Consider the following 21,553-nt stretch of genomic DNA (forward strand, 5'->3'; position numbering starts at 1 on the left):
ATTTGTCTTTGCGTGTTTTTTCCTAATCGGTACATTTTTAGGCCGTGAGTATATTTTTCGTCAAACCTAGACATAACAAGCTTGAAAATGAGGGGTGAATCATGGAATTTGATAAAGAAATAAGGACGATAAGGGTAGGGCAGAAAAAAACATGCTAGAGTAAATAATATTGAAGATTTAATTTCATTAAATTATCAATTTGAAGAAATAAAAATGCCTCATTGATTTTTTGGATAATAAAATTTGTTTAAGAATGTGTGCCACCTTTTGTCTATCATCGCGTAAAATACTACTATGAAAATGTATTGTACAAGTATGTTCGTTTTGTTTGACATTTATCTTAAATAAGACAATGCTGGTAATATCTTTTATTAAAAAAACACTTTTATCTTGTTTGTTTATTTGTTCACAAGAAAGGAAATGCTTACATGTTCTGAAAAACAAATACATTCATAACTTCTTCTTGGATTCTCAAAATTAGGGTTGCCGCCTCAAAGTTTCGGGAAGCCGGGAGATAAACCAAACAGCTAGGAGATAGTCATTAATAATATTATATGTCATCGAATAATAATGCTTTGCGATATCCTTCAAATAATTTAAAATAAAACCTGCTCAAAATTGTTAAATTTAACTGAATACGAAACAAATATTCAAAATCTCTTTCTATTTACTGACAGAAATTGGAAAATTTAGGTTTATAACGGGTTTTGGAAGAAACTACACTATTTCTGTAGTCTCGAGATCAAGTCTGGGGAAGTGGCAACCCTAATCAAAATTGGCAAAAAAATAACTATTGTATAATCCTCAAAATATCAGCTTCTCGGAGTTTTAAATGTAAAATTGAATAAACCGACAACATGATATGTTGAATAGACGAATAATACGCTCAACTAATTTGGATTTTCTTTAATTTTAGTTCAAAAGAAATAATTTTCAGTAAAATAAAAAAAAAAAAATTTCGTTTTTCCTGATTATCGTTCTCGAAATATCAACTTCACAGAACTCAAATTTAAAGTAGCTAATGTATATCACAATTTTCGCATATCGAGGAAAAGAGGAAGGGGTCAAAATAAAATAGCCCAGTGTGATATCAAGACTAAATGCGTCAATGTTTGTCCATCACAATTTATAGATATTTTTGAAATAACTATATCATTAAAAAAATATTATAAATGAAAGTCATGTCTCTAATTCTATTTCAAGTATTATATTTTTGTTGATATTTCATCTTAAAACTTTATAATTGGAGAAATAAAACAAACATAATTCATAAATGCATTTATGAAATCGATATCAAACTTTATGAACTTTTTATATATTTTACAAATAAAGTTCACAAAAGTACATCTACACTTTATATATAAGTAATTTATAACTTTTTTTTTATTTTTTTTTTCTAGAAATTTCCGAGGAACAAACAGTTTCAATAATGTTAAATGGTGAAGAGTCCGAATTACATTTCATAAATATACAAAGTACAAAGGTAAGGAAAACACAAATATACTTAATGTTCAAACCTAATTTGCTCCTTCAAGGGTAAACAGTGATGTTTACGAAAAAATGTTTCAAACAAAAGTTGTTTTTATTTATAAGAGACATTTTTTACATTTAAACTTTTGTTCTATCTCTTACGGTCTACAAGACCCAATTGCCCAATGTTGCTCATTTACGAAATCGACCTCACTTTTTACGTCCTAAGCACGCTATAAAAATTTCAATTTGATATCTATCTTCGTTTTTAAGTTTTCGTGGCAACAGTCAGGCAGACAGACAGACAGAAAGCCGGAAATGGACTAATTAGGTGATTTTATGAACACCTACACCAAAATTTTGTTCGTAGCATCAATATTTTTAAGCGTTATAAACTTGGGGCTAAATTTAGTATACCTCGATATATTTCATATATACCTGGTATAAAAATGCATATGTATGTATACCTGCCAACGCTTTGTTTCCAAATAAAATAATTAAAATTAAATAGTTTTGTGAAATTTAGTACACTAGTTCATCTGCAGACATGAATGCATCCAGGTATATACCTATGCACCTGGAGACATCTTTCGGTGTTTAATTTAATTTTTTATATTTATTTTTTCCAGTGATTTTGAGAACTAGTAACGATAGTTCGCGGACATATGTTCAAATGAACTTTTTGTCATAAAATTGAATCAAGAAAATGCTCTCGAATACTTCGTACCTATTCAGAAACACCCTGTATCTCTTCGTTCACAGACCTCAACAACTCAAGCTTCATGTTTATACGCAGCCTTGAAAAACATTAATCTTTACGCCACCTCTTTCTTCTTGGATATAAATAAAATCATACATTTAGAGATAAAAGTTTTTATAGAAAAATAAATTATCAACTTTTTCCAAGGACCATACTAGAAGTCAATAGAAACAGCAATACTAATAACTATTTTTATGAAGAAATAAAACTTATTTTTATCTATTCACAGGATATTGAGAAAACAAATCAGCCAGATGCATATGTTGTCATTTATTCAGTGGTAGATCGAGCAAGCTATACACGAGCAGAAACTGATTTACGTACGTTACATGATTTGGGAATGTTACGAGGTAAACCAATACTAGTTGTGGCTAACAAAATTGATTTAGCCAGAAGTCGTGCAGTTACATCACAAGGTAATAAATGATTTTCTATTTATACCATTAACATAAACCATTGGGGGTCGTCGTAGTTAGAATTTTAAAGGAATATATCGGATCCAGATTGGCGCATTTACGTGATACAACGGTAATAGCTCAGTTTAGGTTCATCCAAATTACAAAACAATTCAAAAATTCGTAGCCTAGGGAATCTAATTTTTCTATCGAGAACAATAAGTCAAACCATGCATTGTTGTTGAAATTGTTAAACCTGGACTATCGTATTCGATCTTTCAATATATAGGCCGATCAAGTTAAGTGAAATTTCATATGAAGTTTTGGGTACAGCGTGACTATGCCAATTTTTCTAATATTTCATACTTTCAGCAATATCCACACCAATGTACAGTTTTGAAGGTTTTTGATGGGAACTTGATGGGACTAATAGTGATATTGCGAAACAATAGTGGTACTAAGTTTCGATGATTCAACTATTAACTCCTTGATTCACACAAGAAAACGCGAATCAAAAACATTGTCTTAATACATTGCAAATCACTAAAATTCTCTCTTTAACATTTCAGATGGAAAATGCTTGGCTTGTACTTACCGTGCAAAATTTATTGAAATCTCAGTTGGAATAAACCATAATGTTGACGAATTATTAGTTGGAATTTTGAGCCAAATTCGTTTGAAAGAAGCGCAAGGCGGTGGTGGGCTTGGTCATCACAGTCAACAATGGTACAAAAGTCGTGGAGTTGTACGGGCAAGTATGAAAGCACGACAAATGTTTACGTGGATATTTGGAAAAGAAGACTCAAAATTTAAAAATTGCGAAAACTTACACATTTTGTAGTTTAAACACTAGAATATATTGTTTCAGTTTTAATTGATGTAAAATATTTGTAGACATAAAAATTATTTTTTCATATTAATATTTATAAAATTTAAACAAAAAAAATACATAAATAAACACACGGCTGGTTTATTATCGGGCCAAATTTAAACCAAAAAAATTAACAAATATGTCTATATATTTTGTTTTAAATGTATAATATTTTTTTTGTATTTTTTTTACGGCAGCTTGAAATTCTATGAAAAATTTAAAATTAATCACGTTATTTGGAATAGATAACAATAATCTCGACCTTAAAACTAGTAAAAGAGGCGTCAAAAACAACCAAAAAATTGTGTGCATACACTGGTATAGATAAGTTTTAAAATGAGGAAATCAGTAACCCGAAACGTTTTCTTACTCACATTTTCATATCATTGTTTTTAACTCGAAACCAAATAAGATTATAATTTGAACCTTCATGGATATAATCTTTTTTGGAGGGAGTACCTAATATGTTGGAGTGGTTGACTGGTGGGGGGGGGGTCACCCCCTCATGAGTCAACTCTAGTTACGCCACTGGTTACATTTAATTATTATTTCTTACACCTCTAACGTCTTTTGCTGCTAATCCAGTGTAGTAAGGGTAGGTGTTCTACCTTTTTTACACATCAAATTGTCACAAATGACAGGCGCTTTATAGTATTCTTAAAAGAAATTTTACATCACAAAAGACTATATTTAGGTACTTTTAAAATGTGAATAAAAATTGTAAGCAACTGAACATGAGAAAAGACAACGGATTTTCAATTTTAATGATCAAAAGAAAATAAAATATGTTTTTGATTCCACTTACGATTAGTTTTGGGCAGTTTAGATACCAAAACAAGATGTACAAAGTACAATTTTCCTAGAGTTAAAATACATATCCCAAAAGAATATAATATTATGTGCAAATAAATTTTAAGTTCAATTTTGAAAAAAAAGTGCCAAAATTTGTAAAAATAAAACATTTTTTATGATATTAAGTATACTTATATTATAAATGCCTAAATTAAAGCTGCCATATTTATTATTTAAGTATAAATTGCACGAGTATCTTCCTATATCATAAAGAAAATATGTTTGAAAATAGTAATAACTTATAGCTCTTCTGTATCCAATCAACAAATTTGAAAATTTCAAGACCAATTTTCACTATGTAAATTAGATAACAAATTTTAGCCTAAAATAATATAAATGTTTCAATTATATGACTTTATATTGTGTTAAATCGTAGAATATAATTTTATTAGTTATAATTTGAAAACATTTTATATGTATGTTTAAAAATAAACAAAGTTTAAATAAGTCAGACTTTCTCACTCAAATGAGCTCAAATTCAATAATCTTTGATTTTATAATTATTTAAGATAACTTGGTATCCAAAACTTTAAAAATTGGTTCAATTTTAATTGTTTTTTATAAATTCATACTTGGGAACAGTAACGTAGGTATCCCTGAAGGGGGTTCATATCAAGAATTTCCTCGGGTTATCAAATACATTCCCAATAATTCATAAAAATGAAAATCAAAAAAATTAAAACGAATAAAAAATGCGGCGTAAGAGAAAATATACTTCACTCGTTAGTTTTAATTCATTTATTATGGGATAAATGAAAATTATTTTTATTTTAATAAATCTTCTTTAAAATAAAAGAGACGAAATAGCAATTTATTATTTTTAAATTAAATCTATTAACATTTGTAATTTGAATAACAATTAACGATTTTTTTTCTTACATTTGTACTTATAGAGAACTGGAATTTTTCGATTTTAGATTAGGGATACCAAATTACCTTAATTACTATTTTTCATGGTGCTATTTTATTAATTAGTAAATCGAAAGTATTATTTTTTAATTAATTGCAATGTAATTATTTTATTAATATTTTGGTAAAAATCTTTTTAAAATACGATGAAAACGTTATTATGTATTTTCTTTTTCTGTCATTTTACTAATGGTTCATATTTAATATATCGGCTATTCATGCTAGTGTCGTTAAAACAATTCTCTAAACATGAACTCGAAAGGTTTTTAGACATTTACGGGTTGTAATGATTCTAACGAATACTGTCGAGAAGTACATAAGTTGTCGAATGATGTTTCGATTTGTAAAAATATAATTGACATTATAGAAATCTAATATACGTGATCATTTCGGAATGTATGCAATAAATATTCAAAAAGTTATTGCTCTGACCTCCACAGTTCCGGTTGTAACAAGTAATTGTTCAATCCCAGAAAAACATTGGAGTGACAAAACATTTTATAACTAGTATTTCACGTATTTTAAATAGTTTTGCAATTTTTTCTTTATAATATTTAATTATGGTGTTTCTATTCTGTTTTTATAAAATAGAGCAGGCACTAGAAGAAATTTCGTATGCGAAATATGAGGACTGTTATCTATGCTTTGATTTCTTATACTTGAAACCCCAATAATCAAGGCTGTGCTTTTTGCCCCACAACACCATAAGCAATGTTTTTAGCTTTTCAACAATGCTTTCTTCGAATCAAATAAAATTTTTGTACACAAAATTCATGTCACTACAATTGAAACGTCCAAGCATTGTTAACGGTACTTATATTTTGTACAAGATACTCCTTCTAGGACCTGCACTAAAAATTAAATTGTATTTTGCTTTTAGTTTTAAATGTATTGTTATTATTGTAGAAAATTTTTATATGATATTTAATTACTACTTTTAAAGGAATATAAAATAATTTTTTATACTGTTAACGCATATCTTCATATTTATATATATTTAAGTGTCAAAATATCAAAATAAAAATATTATGATACATGTTTTTAATATAATTAAATATATATATATAATATAATTAAATATAAAAATTTAAAAAAAAATGTATATTATATCAATAGGATAATTTATTACCACATATTTTAAATTTACATAGTATGAGACAATTATTGCATAGCTTCTATGACTAACAACTTATGATACCTATAAAACAATCTTTTTTTATTCAAGTACTAAAATGGACAATAATAAGTGTCAAAACAATATTGACACTAGTGTTTAATGTAAAAAGTAAACTTAATGTGAAACAGTCTTTATAATAAATATATTACAATTCAATAAAAATTTCTTTTTTGTTAACTTTTCTTAAAATTATCTAATCACACTGAACTTAGGTACATACATTAATATGCTAATTACAAATGAGGTAGGCAGTAGAATTGGCTTGATTTTTTGAGCATATACATGAACCGGATGCAACACCGTTTTTTACTATGTCAATTAGCCGTAGACATCGAGAATGAATTGAGCGTTCCCCATCCAGCAGTTAAGTGAATCTTTCTCTATGCCAGTATCTGAGGCCTTCTAAATAGCCTAAGGTATGGCTATTTACTGATAATCTGCTATTTAATGACAATCCGCCGCTAACTACTTAAAAAAAATTTTTTCCCTTTCAAAGGAACCCCTTAAGAAAAATCGAGTATTAAATTTTAGCATTTCTGATTTCCATAAAACACAATATATAACGTAATTTTGACCCAAAAAATAATCAGGTTTATTTGATGACTGAATGCATAGTTCCTGAGATATCGACCAAAAACGCACACGAAAAGCGGTTTCTCAGACCAATTTCAAGTAACGTCATAGAAAATATTTGTCTGATAGGTAAATAAAATTAATTTTGATTACTTTTGTGTTCTATAATTATTTAAAAGTTTCAAAATCAAAGACAAACTTTTTTTGAATATTTTCAATTAATTGTAGCTTGTGGATTATCATTAAAGATCGAAGGCCAGCAAAATCGTAAAAATTTCAAAACATATACAGTAAGTCTAACAAATGTAGATCTATTAAAAACCAAGGGGTGTCGGATTTTTAGTGGAATTGGATAGAAAAATTCATGTAAGTATGTATGTATGTACATATATCATTTTTATATAATTACACTCAGGCTGGCATTGGGAGGGGTGTAGAAGAGGCCGACAAAAAGTGTCGGATTAATGGACGTGTCGAACTTCTAAATCTTCGGATAACTGAGACTCTACTATAGTCATTTTAATAATAATTAAAATTGAGCAATTTTATTTATTAAGTTATTTTGATGAATTAAGAAATTCTTCTTGCAGCCCTTCACAGTATAGCTTTTTATAAATTCATTTTCTTTCTCTTGATTAAGAGCAGTGGAAATTTTTAATCCAGTGGCCTTTACAACTTAATCAGTACGGTTATCGTATACAACCATTATATTTATCTAAAACCATTTATATTTAATCTAAACTTTTAAAATCTCTACATTTCCTATACTTTTGATTCTCAGAGAAATTAATCCATAATTTATTGAATTCACTCTGAAACGGTTCGATTAAAGTTTGATCTTGAGTAATTATCACATTATCCAAACTACCACCACAAACACTAGTTTGAGTCCAATTTAAGGAGCCGGTAAGTAAATATTGATTAGGAGTATTATAATCGAAAATACAAAATTTATGATGCATTATCATTTCAGTAGGTCTAGTTCGAACATCAGCACCTATGAAAAAGAAAAACAAAATTTTAAAATCAAGTTGAAACTAATTTTAGACGGTGAGTATATAGAGAGATATAAATTATCATTTTCATAAACGTTTGAGCATTAGAGAAAGAGCAATTTAAAATTTAAGATAGAATTACTCAACGAATAAGATTTTTATCTTAATACACATTCTATAATAACGTTCTAAAAAACTAAAATTTACCTATTTTTAATAGATCAATAATTTTTGATTCTCGGCTATAAGCTTTTGAATGATCCGAAATAATACGCATTTTTATTCCACGTTTTCGAGCTCTAACAAGAGCATCAGACAGACTAGGCACTGTTAACATATAAAGACACAAGTCTATAGTATGCTGAGCATTTTCGATACATGAAATAATTCGCCCAATTTTATAGAAGTAGCAGTCTTTGTTTGTACATTTATTAGTTGGTGAATGATTATCACACCGAATTACGACCTCATCGTGGAAAAAGATCACTTCAGTTTGTGGCTCTTGTGTTTTCCATTGTTGATAAAGATCCCATACTAAGGATAGTACTGAAAAAAATATTTATTACTATTTTTTGGAAATATTTATTTTTAGATTTCCTAACTAAGTTTTGAATTTCGCTTCTGGTAAGACGATATAATTATTTATTATTCACAATTAATACTATTTGTACTAATTACTCATACTAACATCCTCCATAAAGAAAACTAGATAACAGTGAAGCGTAAATGATGGAATACTTTATTTTGATTGACTGATGCGCTTACGTCTTACATATAGCGTCTTTTTTAACAGTCTGCGTATCGGCCTTTAACTTTTGGCATTTTAATTTGACGTAGACATAGATACTGTGACGTAACGCTTTAATAGTGTAAACTATCCATTATGGCTATGGAAAAAATTTTTTTTAATGTCAAAAGAAAAATTTGTCATGCAATAAATCTGAACATTTAAACATTACACCTAAAGTTTTTGTTTGATTCAGAAATATATTACATTTCTGAAAACTATTTAATGATTAAAATGTTTTTGCGACTATAAAAAACTAAAATAAAAAAATAAAAAATGATTGAAAAAGGAATTACAAAAAATATATTAGTGACATAACCTACCCATCTTAAAATTTTAAATTATCGTCTTTTCGAATCTTTCGAATGAATATTTACTAAACCTCATTTAAAATGTAGGATATGAGAAATTTGAAGATATGTAAATATTCTTCTGTTACGAGTAAAATTGTCTATTGCCTTAAATTAATGATTTTGTAAATTGTGTATTTGAATGTTTACAGTTTACGTTTCAATTCAAACTCGTTTGCGCAATCGATTGAAAATAACCCGTTGAAAAACGGTTGGTACAACTATTCGTTTTTAATCTAAACATTGTCCACTTTACACCGTACTCTATTAAGCGCTTTTTAAACTGTTAAATACTATATTCTTTCTTCAATAATTAAACTCTAAGAGGCTATTCATTGTCGTCGTTTATTCTTGACGAGTTATGTCTAACACTTGATAATGTAATAAAAAATGACGCTAGCGGCTAGAGTCAGATAGCGTTTAGTTCGCAGATTTTTCGTTATTATGCCCGTGTGTTATTATATTAAACATTTGACTTAAATAATTTTTGTCTCAAATATTTGACGCAAAAGCATCAAGGTTTCATGAAAATCGCTGGAAAACAATTAAATCTATAGAACAACAATCGTGTTTAAGCTGGCAATAAAGCTGAAATTTAAAAGGCTGAGAGATATACCGATCTCTTTCACTAATCGTTAAATATTCGACACTAGCATCAATTATTGCCACTTTGACGGTCTAAGGAAACATGGGGGCGCTTAGCAACTGCTGATACATCTGTTGCACGATGATATTTAACACAAGTGTATGTAACATGTTGTGAATTATGCATTCAGACCCCAGGACAATAGGCTTTTGTCCGCTTAGAATAAATCGGTAATTAACTTGATTCTTATCATAGAAAGTTTAATTAATTCTATTGTCTTTTAGTATAGTTTCTTAGATTGATTTTTTGTGTATCTACTAATTGTCCAATATTATAATATATATATTATAATATGGCATGTAGACAATTTTAGGAACGTTATTTCTAACAGTTAATCAATAAAAATAATAACCCAAATCAATAAAATAATATTTAATTAAACCAACTCATTTACAATAATTAACATATCGATTCCAATGAAATCAGAAATATTGCATTTCGTTTGCCATGATTTATTATAAAGAAATAAATTTATAAAAAATTAATTATTGTTAATATACACTTCATGAATAAAATTACCGAAATATGTGTTTAGGAATTTAAGGTCACTGATCCAAATCTAAATCGTTTAGTTCGTCTTCTAAGTCTTCTAAATCTTCGTCTACAAATAAATTTTCATTTATCGGAAGTGCTCCAGCATCTTTGATTACGGTTTCACTTGAATTTGATGTTGATTCAGGTGAGCTCTCCTGTTGGCCATTGGTTAATCTATCATCTGTAGCTACAGTTCCTGATCCGTCAACCTGGGAAAAAATATGTTAGTTGTATATTCTACAATCAAAATGAACACAAATTTTTACTGTGGATTTTTAAGAGCAATTTATTAGAGCCCGAAAATCCAGTTCATTGGATGAAACCGATTTTTGTATTTCTCGGATAAAAATTAACTTATAAACTAAGTTTTATAGAAATTGTAGGACTAACTTTTTTTTTTTTAATTTTTCTTAATTTTTAAAGAAAAGAAAAGAAATATGTTTATTATTTTTCGCCTACTATTTTTAACTATTCGCCTAGTAGTTAATGTGCTGGTTTTTTGTGTCTTTTTTATGCCAAAATTTTTTTTAATTCCAAAAACAATAGAAAAACATTTTTAGATATAATAGGTTTAAAATAGAAAAAAATATTGTTTGTAATTTGGATAGTCACTCTAAGATAATTAAAACTGATCAATTCTTGCATGATAATTCTCTATTTTCCAGTTTATAGCCACTTTGATAATTCGAAAACAAAAAAATATAGAATAAATATTTATTTCAAAAATTACCTCGCAAGCCTCTAGTGTAATTGCATCTAAATTGAGTTCTCTATATTGGTTATCATTATCTTCAGTTCCATCTTCAGAGCGGGCATAAGAAGCTACAACTTCATCACCATCTTCCATGTCACCATCATCAGCCAAGTCAGGATTGAAACTGAACATTTCACGACCAGAAAGACCAACTTGTCGTCCAGCTTTGTAATCACTCCGTTTTTTATCCTCATCTTTCTTAGCTTGATCAATTTTTTCCTGTATTTTTCGTTTCTTCCACGCAATAAACGTTTCTAATGTAATTTTCGTTTGTTTGGGACCAAGAGCTGCACGTTCACGTTCAATTAGATCCTCTAAAGATATTTTATTCTTACTATCTTCTTTTAGTTTTTTATCTTTCTTTAATTCGAAGCCAGGAGGTAATGCATGCCGATAAATACATTTCGCTCCTGATGGACATTCCCAAAACCAACCGTATTTAGATTTTTCTACAGCTTCTAAGAAATGTTTACAAATCTAAGAAAAAAAAGATAAAAATTAAACAAAACATTAGTGTTAAAATATAAGGATATTGCATATCTGGATCAAAAATAAAATATAAATCTGCATATAAAAGAAAGTCGCGTATTCGAACACGTCCATTGTTTACCAAAACAGTTAACAGGACTTAAAATTATATAATAATAAAATTCATTTTATACTAAGTAATTGCTGGGATGTAAAAGTTATCAATGGCGTGGGGAAAATTGAAGAAAAAAACACTAGCCCTAATTGTTATTTTATAAATTGGTTCATTTGATATCAAAATAGAAATGAGAAACGATGCGCAGAGAACGTATATAAGCACCTAGCGAATGTCCTTAAAATTGACCAGAAACCAAATTTTTTTTAATACTTTATGCAATTATTTTAATTGACATACAAAGGAGGTTAATCAGTTTTTTCGATAAAAACGAGATGATAATTTTATATTGTTTGGCCGTTTGGTCAAAGTCGCAAGTTAAACTATTATACTTACAATGTCAGTGGTTGGCATTTTCTTATTCATATCTCCATGTTTTTTCGCAACAACTTCTTGTAATTTTTCTTCAGTCCAATTTTCCATTGTATCATCGGTATCACCAGGATCACGCATGTCACAATACAGGGAACGTTTTTCAGCTTTCCGTTCAATTGTTAAATCATGAGAAAATTTACATTTATCACCTTTACCACATTGTCCCTGTTTGAAAAATGCACAAACTACTGATTTTGGATCTGTGCCTTTCTCGACCTTTTGTGCTTGAACAGGTTTAAATAACATCAACAATTCTTTTTGTTCTTTTAGCTTTCGCTCTTTTTCGGCCTTCTTATCTTCAGGCACCGCTGTTCGAGGGTGAATTCCACCACTTTTAACTTGTTTTTCGACTTGTTGGATAAATTTTTGTTGTTTAGCGCCCTTCTTATTTTTTAAACCGAACGTTTTATCCTATAAAATAATAACAAAATTTAAATTATTTAAAAAGAAAGCAAAATTTTTTCGAATTCCTTAATGAGGAAGATATGGTAATTTCAGTAACGCCACGGTTTGACTTTTATCCACGGTTTAACTAACCAATTTGGTTGAGCTAATCTGAGTTAAGTAATTTTTGGGTGTAATTAGGGTCGAGTCAGGCGAGTGTAGTTTTTGTTGGGATCGGTCTTTATCAGAATACAAATTTTTAGTAATAGGCCTTATTATCTCGAAATCTGAGTATCAGAAAATTGTATATCTTACTTTCACGGAAATAATAATTAAAATTTATAAGAATTTTTAAAATATAACGTTATGCGTGTTTTATCGATTTCCCGCTCTGTACGCGTCGAGTAAAGCTAACAAAAGGGGTATAAACGACCATTGAAATCATTTCAGCTAAAATAAACAGAACGCGATATTGGCTCTACATAGAGCTTAAAGAATATGTCTAAATTTGTTAAGTGGATACAAATACAATGTGGCTTAAAAACTGAACAATCTTAACCTAACTTTTCGATTTCTCCAGTGAAAATTGGCAGAGCATTTAAACAATTTCTTATAAATATATCGAAGTGAAAACTATACAACATGTAAGCATCGAGAAATTTTAAATTATGCATAACAAGATTTTACCTCGATCACTTTTTCTTTTTTCTTCGCTTCGGTTTTTTTACTGGGAGCCCCAGGTTTTGCTTTTGGTGGCATTTTTTATAAATTAAATATTTTCAAATTATAAATAAATAAAATATCAGTATAACTTTTTACAAGTATTATTTCACAATATTAGGGTGATTAACCCTCCATCACCAAATTATCCGTCAATATGGTACATCATGGCATGTAACTAAAATTACCTACTTAGAAAAAATTCTTAACCGAAATAATGACATCTTACGATAAAAAATATAACCTTTGCTTGATATACAGTTTTATCATCTGCTGAACCACAAAATTAAGAGAGGTATTTTTAAATTTATAAATATTATTATCCGCCGATTTTCAAAATAATTTTATCTAAACGGTAAGCGTTTATGTTTTATTAATTCTTAATTTTTTGTTTTAATGTTTGTTATCTCTCAAATTTTTGTTAACTTTGAGATAATTATCTTTTTACTTTCACAGAATAATTATTTAAATATAAATTTATGGTCAATAATTATTACAAAGCCACAGGGCTAATTTTAAGTAATTACTGTTGTTTTTAAAATCAATATGGAAAGTTGGAAAGCAAATCATGGAAATAACCGCAGGCAATAGAATAAAAAGCATGTTGAATCCTTAAAATTTTTGGAAAGATATGTAGGTTTGAAAATAATATGTAAATATTCGGATTCCTTATATTAGGTTTATAGATATTTGAAAACGTTTCTTAACGTATTTTATTGAATATCACCTTTGGATTAGATCGGATGAAGAATCAAAACGAACTATTATAATAAGGCCTTGGTAGAATCATACAAATAAGGCGAATTATGAAATTTTCAAAAGTTGAAATCATAAGGTTTCTAGATAAATATAAAAAAACAAATAGAATGGCAATATGACATTTAATTTGCAGTATTGATGATTTTAAAGTATAAAAATTACTAATACTATTTAATTAAAAATAAATATCTTGTGATTAGTGAAATTATACTATACTATCATCAATTTTGAATATTTTTTTAATTAATCAATTCTACTTTTTCAACCGAATTTTATTTTTAAAACGAAACATAAAATAGGGTATGTAATGATTTAACAGTTGGTATAAACGATAAAGCAAGACATACGTCCAATCAAGTTAAGATTATGCGTCCAATACGGGCGATAAGTTCATATGTCAAAAATATCATAAGTTTACAGTAGAAACACAAACGAATATATAAGGTTTTATTAACATTTTTGATTGTTTTCACAGTACGATTTGGTTAATTGAACTACAGTAGTTATTTTAATTTGTTAAATATGTTTTGCTAAACGAAGAATTTAGTCCTTTTATTACATAGAAGTGAAGTGTTGTTCTACGATGATCGTGTTTGAGCCAGTTCAAGTGAGTTTCATAATTTTTATAATTTTAATCATATTTTTTTGTTGTATAATTTTCAAACCGAATTCAAATACCATTTCCAAATATAAATATTATGGCTGAAAAAGTTTAGTTAGTCGTTAACTCTATTGAAGCTTTTCTTGAAGGAATAACAAGGCTTTTTTGAACACAATCTTGTTATTTAGCGTGTCTCAGCTTAATTGGGTCGATTTTAGAGATCCAATTCAATTTAGAGGACCGATTTTTGTACGAATATAATTTCCCTTATATTTAATAAATATAATTTTTTTGTTTTTAGGCAGCTATTTGGCATTGTTTAAATCATTATGCATATTCGGATGCAGTATTTTTAGCTGAACGCTTGTATGCAGAAGGTAAACTGTTTATGAGTCTTTTTTTTTGATAAATTTATTAATTTGGTTGAAATCTTTTTTTTTTTAGTTGAAACATACGATAGTTTATTTTTATTAGCCACAGCTTATTACCGATGGGGGAAACCACATCAAGCTTACTCAATTTTAAAGGATAAGCCTGGAGTTGTTAGACATCCACAATGCAGATATCTTTTAGCGAAATGTGCGAATGATTTAAATAGGTAAATATGAGTAAAAAAACGATTACGCAAGATAACTATAACCGTTATTTAATAAAAATAAGTTATAACTAAATACTATTTCTTGATTTTTTTAAACAGTTCAGCTTGGTTATATACCTAATTTAGGGTATTCCCCCTCTTCTAAGATTTTTCTCTGTGTAAACTTAATATCCTTTGCTATCCTGAAAATAGTTTTTATAAATGTTTTCAGTCAAAATTTACTTTTTCCATAAACGAATTCTTGAAAGGAATTTCTAAAAAAATACTTGTTTTATTACATTAATTTATTAGAGCTTTTTGATCCATAACAACTTGCAAATTTTAAGATTTTCAAAAATTTTATCCTTCATAAAATTTTCCATTTAATTAGGCTTAACTAGTTTAAAAAAAATATACATTCGAATATTAATTTAAAAAAATTTTTAGACATGCCGAAGCAGAAAAAGTAATAAGTGGAAATGCCTTACCTAGTCAAATAAATTTGGAACAAGTAGCCGCTGAATTTGGTGACCAAGCAAGTTTTGCATTACAATTATTAGCACGAATATTTGCAAAATCAGAACGTAACATAAATGCAACTGAAACATTCATAAAAGCATTAAAAATGAATCCTTTTTTATGGTCAAGCTATGTTGATTTGTGTAATTTAGGTGAAAAACACGATCCACAACAAGTGTTTCAACTAAGCCATTTATCATCATTTGCAACATGCCATGGATCTTCGGTGAGTCACGTGTATAATGATGTGACAACACCAGAAAATCCAGAACATAATGTAAATCTAGTAGCAACACCTGTTTTGCAAAACTATTGCTACGCAAACCGACTTTTAAACACACCAGAAATTAGCCCAATGGTTCAAATAAATACAGCACGAAATTTATTATTTGGTTCATTAGATTGTGATAATTTAACACCAACATTTGGCATACATCCTTTGGATACTTCCACACCAAATAACGATCCAAATGCCATTACTCCATTAAACGGACAACAAAATGCATTAACCGAGGCAAACGATCAAAAATCATTAGCAAAACGTGTGCGACAACATGTAGGGCAATTAATGTCTCGGCGTGATGGCCCACTTCAACCAAGTAAACCCGTACTCAGTCCCACAAGTAATATTGCTGTAAGTACACCGGTCACTGGTAATGTACAAAATGTCCGGCGAAGTTCACGATTATTTAGTAACAGTAATTCAGTGAAAGAAAATAATAAATCACCAAATCGTGATTCAAAATTTGTCACACCAAAATCACCATCACGTAAGACTAAGCAACGTTTAGCGAAAGCGAATTTAAATAAAACGAGTTACAGTACAGAAATGAATGTTCGAAATTTACAAACTGATATCGAAAAAACTGAAACAATAACAAATGAAAAAATCACAAATAATAACAATTTTACACAAGCGTTAAGTTTACAAAAACATTGTGCGGAAGGTTTAATGGATTTATTTCGTAATTTAGGACAAGCATATCAATATTTAGCTCATTTTAATTGTCGTAAAGCAATTGAATGTTTACAGAAATTACCACCTCAACATTTTAATACATCATGGGTATTATCAATGCTTGCGATGGCCCACTTCGAATTAAATGAATATGAACAAGCTGTTGTGTACTTTAAAGAAGTTCACGAGCGTGAACCACATCGATTAGAATATATGGAAATATATTCAACAGCACTATGGCATTTACAAAAAGAAGTTGAATTATCAGCATTAGCACAAAATTTACAAATTTTAGATAAAAATTCACCAATCACTTGGTGTGTTGCCGGTAATTGTTTCTCATTACAAAAGGAACATGACACCGCAATTAAACTATTCCAACGTGCTGTTCAAATTGATCCAAGTTTTACATACGCGTATAATCTACTTGGACATGAGTATGTAACCACCGAAGAGTTAGATAAAGCAATGGGTTGCTTCAGATCGGCAATACGTCTAGATGCACGCCATTATAAAGCATGGTTTGGGATAGCAACTGTATACTCAAAACAAGAATTATTCACATTAGCGGAGTATCATTATAAACGTGCTCTAGCTATAAATCCACATTCATCGGTGATTTTATGTCATGTTGGTGTTGTACAACATGCAAGGAAAAAGACTGATTTAGCATTGGAAACATTAAATACAGCAATTACAGCTGATCCAACAAATCCATTACCAAAATTCCATCGTGCATCTATTTATTTTGCAGCTGGACGACATGCTGAAGCATTAGAAGAATTGGAAGAATTAAAAAAAGCGGTGCCAAAAGAGTCATTAGTTTATTATTTAATAGGGAAAATACATAAAAAATTAGGTAATACACATTTAGCATTGATGTATTTTAGTTGGGCAACAGATTTAGATCCAAAAGGTGCATCAAATCAAATTAAGGAAGCCTTTGAGCCGGCATTGGGTCGATCACAAACTGATGATGATAATATTGCGACATCTAGTTCAGCAAATGGTAGCAGTAGTGCTGTATTACAATTGGAACGTGCTGATAGTATGCATGATGCATTACCAGAAGATAGTGATGATAGTCTTTAGTAAGTGCGTTCTTCTTCTACTTCGTTATTTAAATATTATACATATTTAAAAAAAAAAAGGAACATAGTCTCTTCACGTCTTGTATACTTTGAATATTTAATTAATTAAAAAATGTATGTTTATATTTTTATTTGTTTATTTTTTTTTTAAATTATGAAAGAATAATTATTTTTGAAATTTTTATTATTATTTTTTTTATTTGAATATTTTGTAATCATATTTTTTCAAACATTTTTTGATTGATAAGAGCATTAAATCTTGTTATTTTTACTTTGGCGCTATTGATAAAGGCACCGAATTTTTTCCAGTTACTCGTTAAGTACGCGCCATTTTGAAATATTGGCTCTAGACCATGGTTATATCCAGCTATTGGCCCAAGGTGGGGCGAATCAGGAATTTTAGCCTAAAATTGCAAAAATACCCAATATCTAGGGATGAACACATATTGAATAATTGTGTGAATATTCCTGGTCCATAAAGTAGCGGGGTCTATTCTTGCCCCTTCTCGGCATGACAATCTTCTAGAGCATTTAGGATCACAAACTTAGTATTCATATAAATCGGAATACCACTGCACAATTTTTTATGTATCATGCTATATGTTAAAAAATACATAACATTTATTTAAATCCGAAATCATTAGAGGAAAACAATCATTGTATAAGTTATTTGGTTCCAAGGGAGAAATCTGATGGTAATATTGAATTTAACGTTGGCCTACAGGTCATGAAAAAGTCACTGCCATATAAATGTTATGATGTGAGATATACTTCTAAATAAGAAAGTTATTCTTTGTGAAAGAATTAACATGTTTTGTTAAAAATACTTTAAAAAAAATTTGAGAAGACATTGAATGTAAATTTCATTCAAACACGTTTTTTATCATTAAAGAATTAATTTTAGGAAAATTTTTTTGGAAGCATTTCTTTCGAAAAAGCATTAATCCGCAAAAATCGGAAGAAAAATAATTGTAGTTAAAAAGTTTCTAATTTCTGTCGAATTCAATACATATTTAAAATTTTACGTAAAATATCAATTTTTTATAAAAAGCCAAAAAGCTACTTAGCGGAACAATATTTACTTCAAAATTGTATATAAGTTATACAAAATCAATTAAAATTGAAAGTTGGTGGATAATATTCTTTGTGATATACAAAATCGAAAACATTTAGGGCACTCGAATCCGAGTCTGCTTGCGACAATAGTCGCGAATGATTATGATATCTCATTCAATTATTTGAAAAAATATGGTTACTCTTAAAAAAATTTTGAATTATAACTTTTTTTTAAAATATTTAATAAAGATCGTTTAAATACTTGTTATACTCGAATATAAAAACTATTGAACTATTTTGATATTAATCAATGTCGATTTATTAGACCAGTTTGTTTCATCGATAAAATGCATTTAAACAACTTGTAAATTTTCAAAGTAATTTACTATTTGACTATGATCTCGTTAAACTAACGTTGAACAGTGTGGTAGACGATACTTTACGATTGGCAATTAACAATCAGCGATATTAAAATCAAAGATAATCCGATATTAGTTGAAACTATTGATAGGTAATGTAGGGAGTTAAATGCAAAAAAAAAAAAATTAATCCATTAAAATATTCTAAACTGTACCTACTGTTGGAATATTTGTAACGTCATTCAGATGCTACAGTTGGTTATATGGCAACTCCAACACTGCAAAATGCACGATATTTTCTTCGGTATATTTTGATTCAATAGACAACCTAAGAAGTTAAAAGCAAAAAATTGAATCGATTAAAATATTCTAAACAGTATTATTTGAAAAATTTTAACGTCACTCAAGCGTCGTGATCGGCTGTAAAACACTTCAAACACTACGAAAACTAACTCGTTGTAAATTCGATACACAACAAACAGTACAAAACCAGTAAGTTGACATGTAACGGAATACTGTCAAATAGTCGTAGTTTCTTCTATTTTACGTCATCAGGTATCGTACAATGCCATTGACATACAATTCTAAACAGTACAGATAATTCGCTTTCGAATTTCATTATGCTGGAATGAGCTTTTGCACACATTTAGTAAATATCCAAAAGTAACTTTTATGAAGTGTTACCAAGTGTAACTCCGCGATTGGATAGATAGCAAAATTATTATTTAAAATAAAAATTGCGTTATATCTCGCTATATATTTATTTTTTCTAAAAAATCACATCAATAAAAAGTGTTTAGATATCATTTTTCTATATGATTCGCTAATGAAAATTTCAATTTTTATTGTCATTTTTGTTAAATTCGAATAACTATTTAAATATTATAAACTTTTTATATTTTTGGGTAGTTTAATTCTTAACACTTTTATTCTTGTGATTTTTCGGATAAATTAACAACCCGCATGATAAATGGTAACTTAAAATAGTCACTTTGGATCACCATATCGAGTGCCCTAGAATAATTATTTTTTTTTTCTAGACAATTATATACTTAAGCAGACTTTATAAATTAGACGCTGTTCTGCGTTGGTTCAAAATAGTTTTAATATTAAAAAAACAAAATCACATGGTAAAAATATTACTTATGACCCGCTGGTATAAAGAATGATGTGTAACGTTTTAGATAATTGTATTACTCGAAATAATTTACTGTATTGTTAAAAACAATACCAATTTATTTATTGTGGCTTATTATTGTGTTCTCAAGGACGATTGATTTCGCTATTTTTCTGATATCAAGGCGTACTATTTTTGATCTTTTTTTTTTGTTTGTAAATATTGTTTTTTTGTGTATTCTCTCCAGAAATGCAGTATGTTGAACAAAAATATTTTATAACACTTTATTTTGAACTGATTTCTTGGAAAGTTATTTGCAATATTTTGTAGTATATTTTAATTTAGAATGAACGTCGGAGCTCATTAATTTATATGACATATTTTGCGTATATTATGGATATGTGTGTTACAATTAAAGTCATATTAACCTATTCATTGTCAATTTTACTGAGTCACTGCTGTAAAAATATTTTCTTTTTTTTTTTTACTCATGTGGGTTTGATCATTTTTTTGTGCATCAAATTTACTTATTGCACGTAAATGATTAGTAATTTTGCTCACTCAATGAGTCAATGGCTATTTGTCGTTGCACGAAAGATCGTGATAAAGAGAAGAGGAGACTAACCTTATATTTGTAAAAAAAAGGAATTTATGTTCAACTCGGTGCAAACTTGGTTATTTATTATTCCTCGTGTGCATTTTATCGCACTCGTTGGACAATATTTTACAATACCATCATAATTGAAGGAGTTTTGCAGTCTTCCCCATAAAACGAAATTTAAAAGTAAAAAATAATTCATTTCAATAAACGTTGCTGATTATAAACTTTTGAATATCATTGACAAATTTTGTATAAATTATTTTCTCTAGTCAGACTTTCTGAACATACTGTTGAACTTTACATTTTGATCTCTATTTGTAGGAAGTGTTCAATTTATTGTTGTTACTTTTATATTGTGACCCAAATTGACACGTTTAAAAATGTGAAATTAGATTTAATGTGTATTTAAATTTAGAAAATTTGATTATTTTAAATTTAAAAAAATTGTTAAGTGCTCGAAGTTATAGTCAATGAATAGTCCCATATAGACTTTAATTTCAATCAACATTTGAATTACTTATTTTGAAACGATATTTAAAACATTTTTGTGCGATTGAATTAGTTTAATCTATTATATATTCTGAGATTCATGAAGCTATTATTTATTTATTGGTTCATTCATGTTCATGATTAAATGACTTTGCGTAATATTAGTTTTAATTTAAAAAAAAATATAATGCCAAAATAATGAAACCGAAATTTTTATTGCGGGTATTCATA

General features: G+C 28.5%; 4 protein-coding genes across 6 annotated transcripts in view; 2 read left to right on the forward strand and 2 right to left on the reverse strand.

Annotated features, from left to right (window-relative positions):
- Positions 1-3,537, forward strand: part of LOC123299259 (GTP-binding protein REM 1) — a 152,823-nt gene extending 149,286 nt beyond the window's left edge. The window contains exons 4-6 of one of the 2 annotated variants that reach the window (XM_044881593.1): positions 1,401-1,483; positions 2,460-2,646; positions 3,195-3,537. In XM_044881593.1, coding sequence (XP_044737528.1) covers positions 1,401-1,483; positions 2,460-2,646; positions 3,195-3,466 — 542 coding nt within the window. In that variant the 3' untranslated portion in view covers positions 3,467-3,537. The remainder of the gene's footprint in view (positions 1-1,400; positions 1,484-2,459; positions 2,647-3,194) is intronic. The other variant, XM_044881594.1, reaches the window with a different exon arrangement.
- Positions 3,538-7,244: 3,707 nt separating this feature from the next.
- On the reverse strand, positions 7,245-9,310 carry LOC123299261 (mitochondrial cardiolipin hydrolase-like). The gene is made up of 3 exons (XM_044881596.1): positions 9,113-9,310; positions 8,210-8,548; positions 7,245-8,004 (listed from the first exon to the last, which is right to left on the reverse strand). The coding sequence occupies exons 1-3, from the start codon at positions 9,114-9,116 to the stop codon at positions 7,739-7,741; spliced, it is 609 nt and encodes a 202-aa protein (XP_044737531.1). The 5' UTR covers positions 9,117-9,310; the 3' UTR covers positions 7,245-7,738.
- Positions 9,311-10,142: 832 nt separating this feature from the next.
- On the reverse strand, positions 10,143-13,392 carry LOC123299260 (zinc finger CCCH domain-containing protein 15 homolog). The gene is made up of 4 exons (XM_044881595.1): positions 13,163-13,392; positions 12,053-12,502; positions 11,050-11,550; positions 10,143-10,528 (listed from the first exon to the last, which is right to left on the reverse strand). The coding sequence occupies exons 1-4, from the start codon at positions 13,232-13,234 to the stop codon at positions 10,331-10,333; spliced, it is 1,221 nt and encodes a 406-aa protein (XP_044737530.1). The 5' UTR covers positions 13,235-13,392; the 3' UTR covers positions 10,143-10,330.
- An 847-nt stretch (positions 13,393-14,239) lies between these two features.
- On the forward strand, positions 14,240-20,194 carry LOC123297989 (cell division cycle protein 27 homolog). Of its 2 annotated transcripts, none has more exons than XM_044879835.1 (5): positions 14,240-14,254; positions 14,430-14,561; positions 14,857-14,932; positions 15,000-15,153; positions 15,580-17,825. In XM_044879835.1, the coding sequence occupies exons 2-5, from the start codon at positions 14,538-14,540 to the stop codon at positions 17,699-17,701; spliced, it is 2,376 nt and encodes a 791-aa protein (XP_044735770.1). In that variant the 5' UTR covers positions 14,240-14,254; positions 14,430-14,537; the 3' UTR covers positions 17,702-17,825. The 2 variants fall into 2 exon arrangements, with proteins under 2 accessions (XP_044735770.1, XP_044735771.1); XM_044879836.1 differs by lacking the exon at positions 14,240-14,254 and adding an exon at positions 20,156-20,194 and having other exon boundaries at positions 14,356-14,561; positions 15,580-17,700.
- The last annotated feature ends 1,359 nt before the right edge of the window (positions 20,195-21,553 follow it).

This window comes from Chrysoperla carnea, chromosome 4, assembly GCF_905475395.1.
Source record: "Chrysoperla carnea chromosome 4, inChrCarn1.1, whole genome shotgun sequence".
Taxonomy (NCBI): Eukaryota; Metazoa; Arthropoda; class Insecta; order Neuroptera; family Chrysopidae; genus Chrysoperla; species Chrysoperla carnea.

Bases quoted from the DNA above. Each gene is read 5' to 3' on its own strand.
- LOC123299261 (XM_044881596.1), bottom strand. The intron at 8,005-8,209 runs GTAAATTTTAGT...TCTTTTTCATAG, and splicing joins TATTGATCTATTAAAAATAG to GTGCTGATGTTCGAACTAGA.
- LOC123299260 (XM_044881595.1), bottom strand. From the start codon at position 13,234: ATGCCACCAAAAGCAAAACCTGGGGCTCCCAGTAAAAAAACCGAAGCG. The intron at 11,551-12,052 runs GTAAGTATAATA...TTTTTTTCTTAG, and splicing joins AAATGCCAACCACTGACATT to ATTTGTAAACATTTCTTAGA. The intron at 10,529-11,049 runs GTAATTTTTGAA...ATTTTTTCCCAG, and splicing joins TTACACTAGAGGCTTGCGAG to GTTGACGGATCAGGAACTGT.
- LOC123297989 (XM_044879835.1), top strand. From the start codon at position 14,538: ATGATCGTGTTTGAGCCAGTTCAA. The intron at 14,933-14,999 runs GTAAACTGTTTA...TTTTTTTTTTAG, and splicing joins TGAACGCTTGTATGCAGAAG to TTGAAACATACGATAGTTTA. The intron at 15,154-15,579 runs GTAAATATGAGT...AAAAATTTTTAG, and splicing joins TGTGCGAATGATTTAAATAG to ACATGCCGAAGCAGAAAAAG.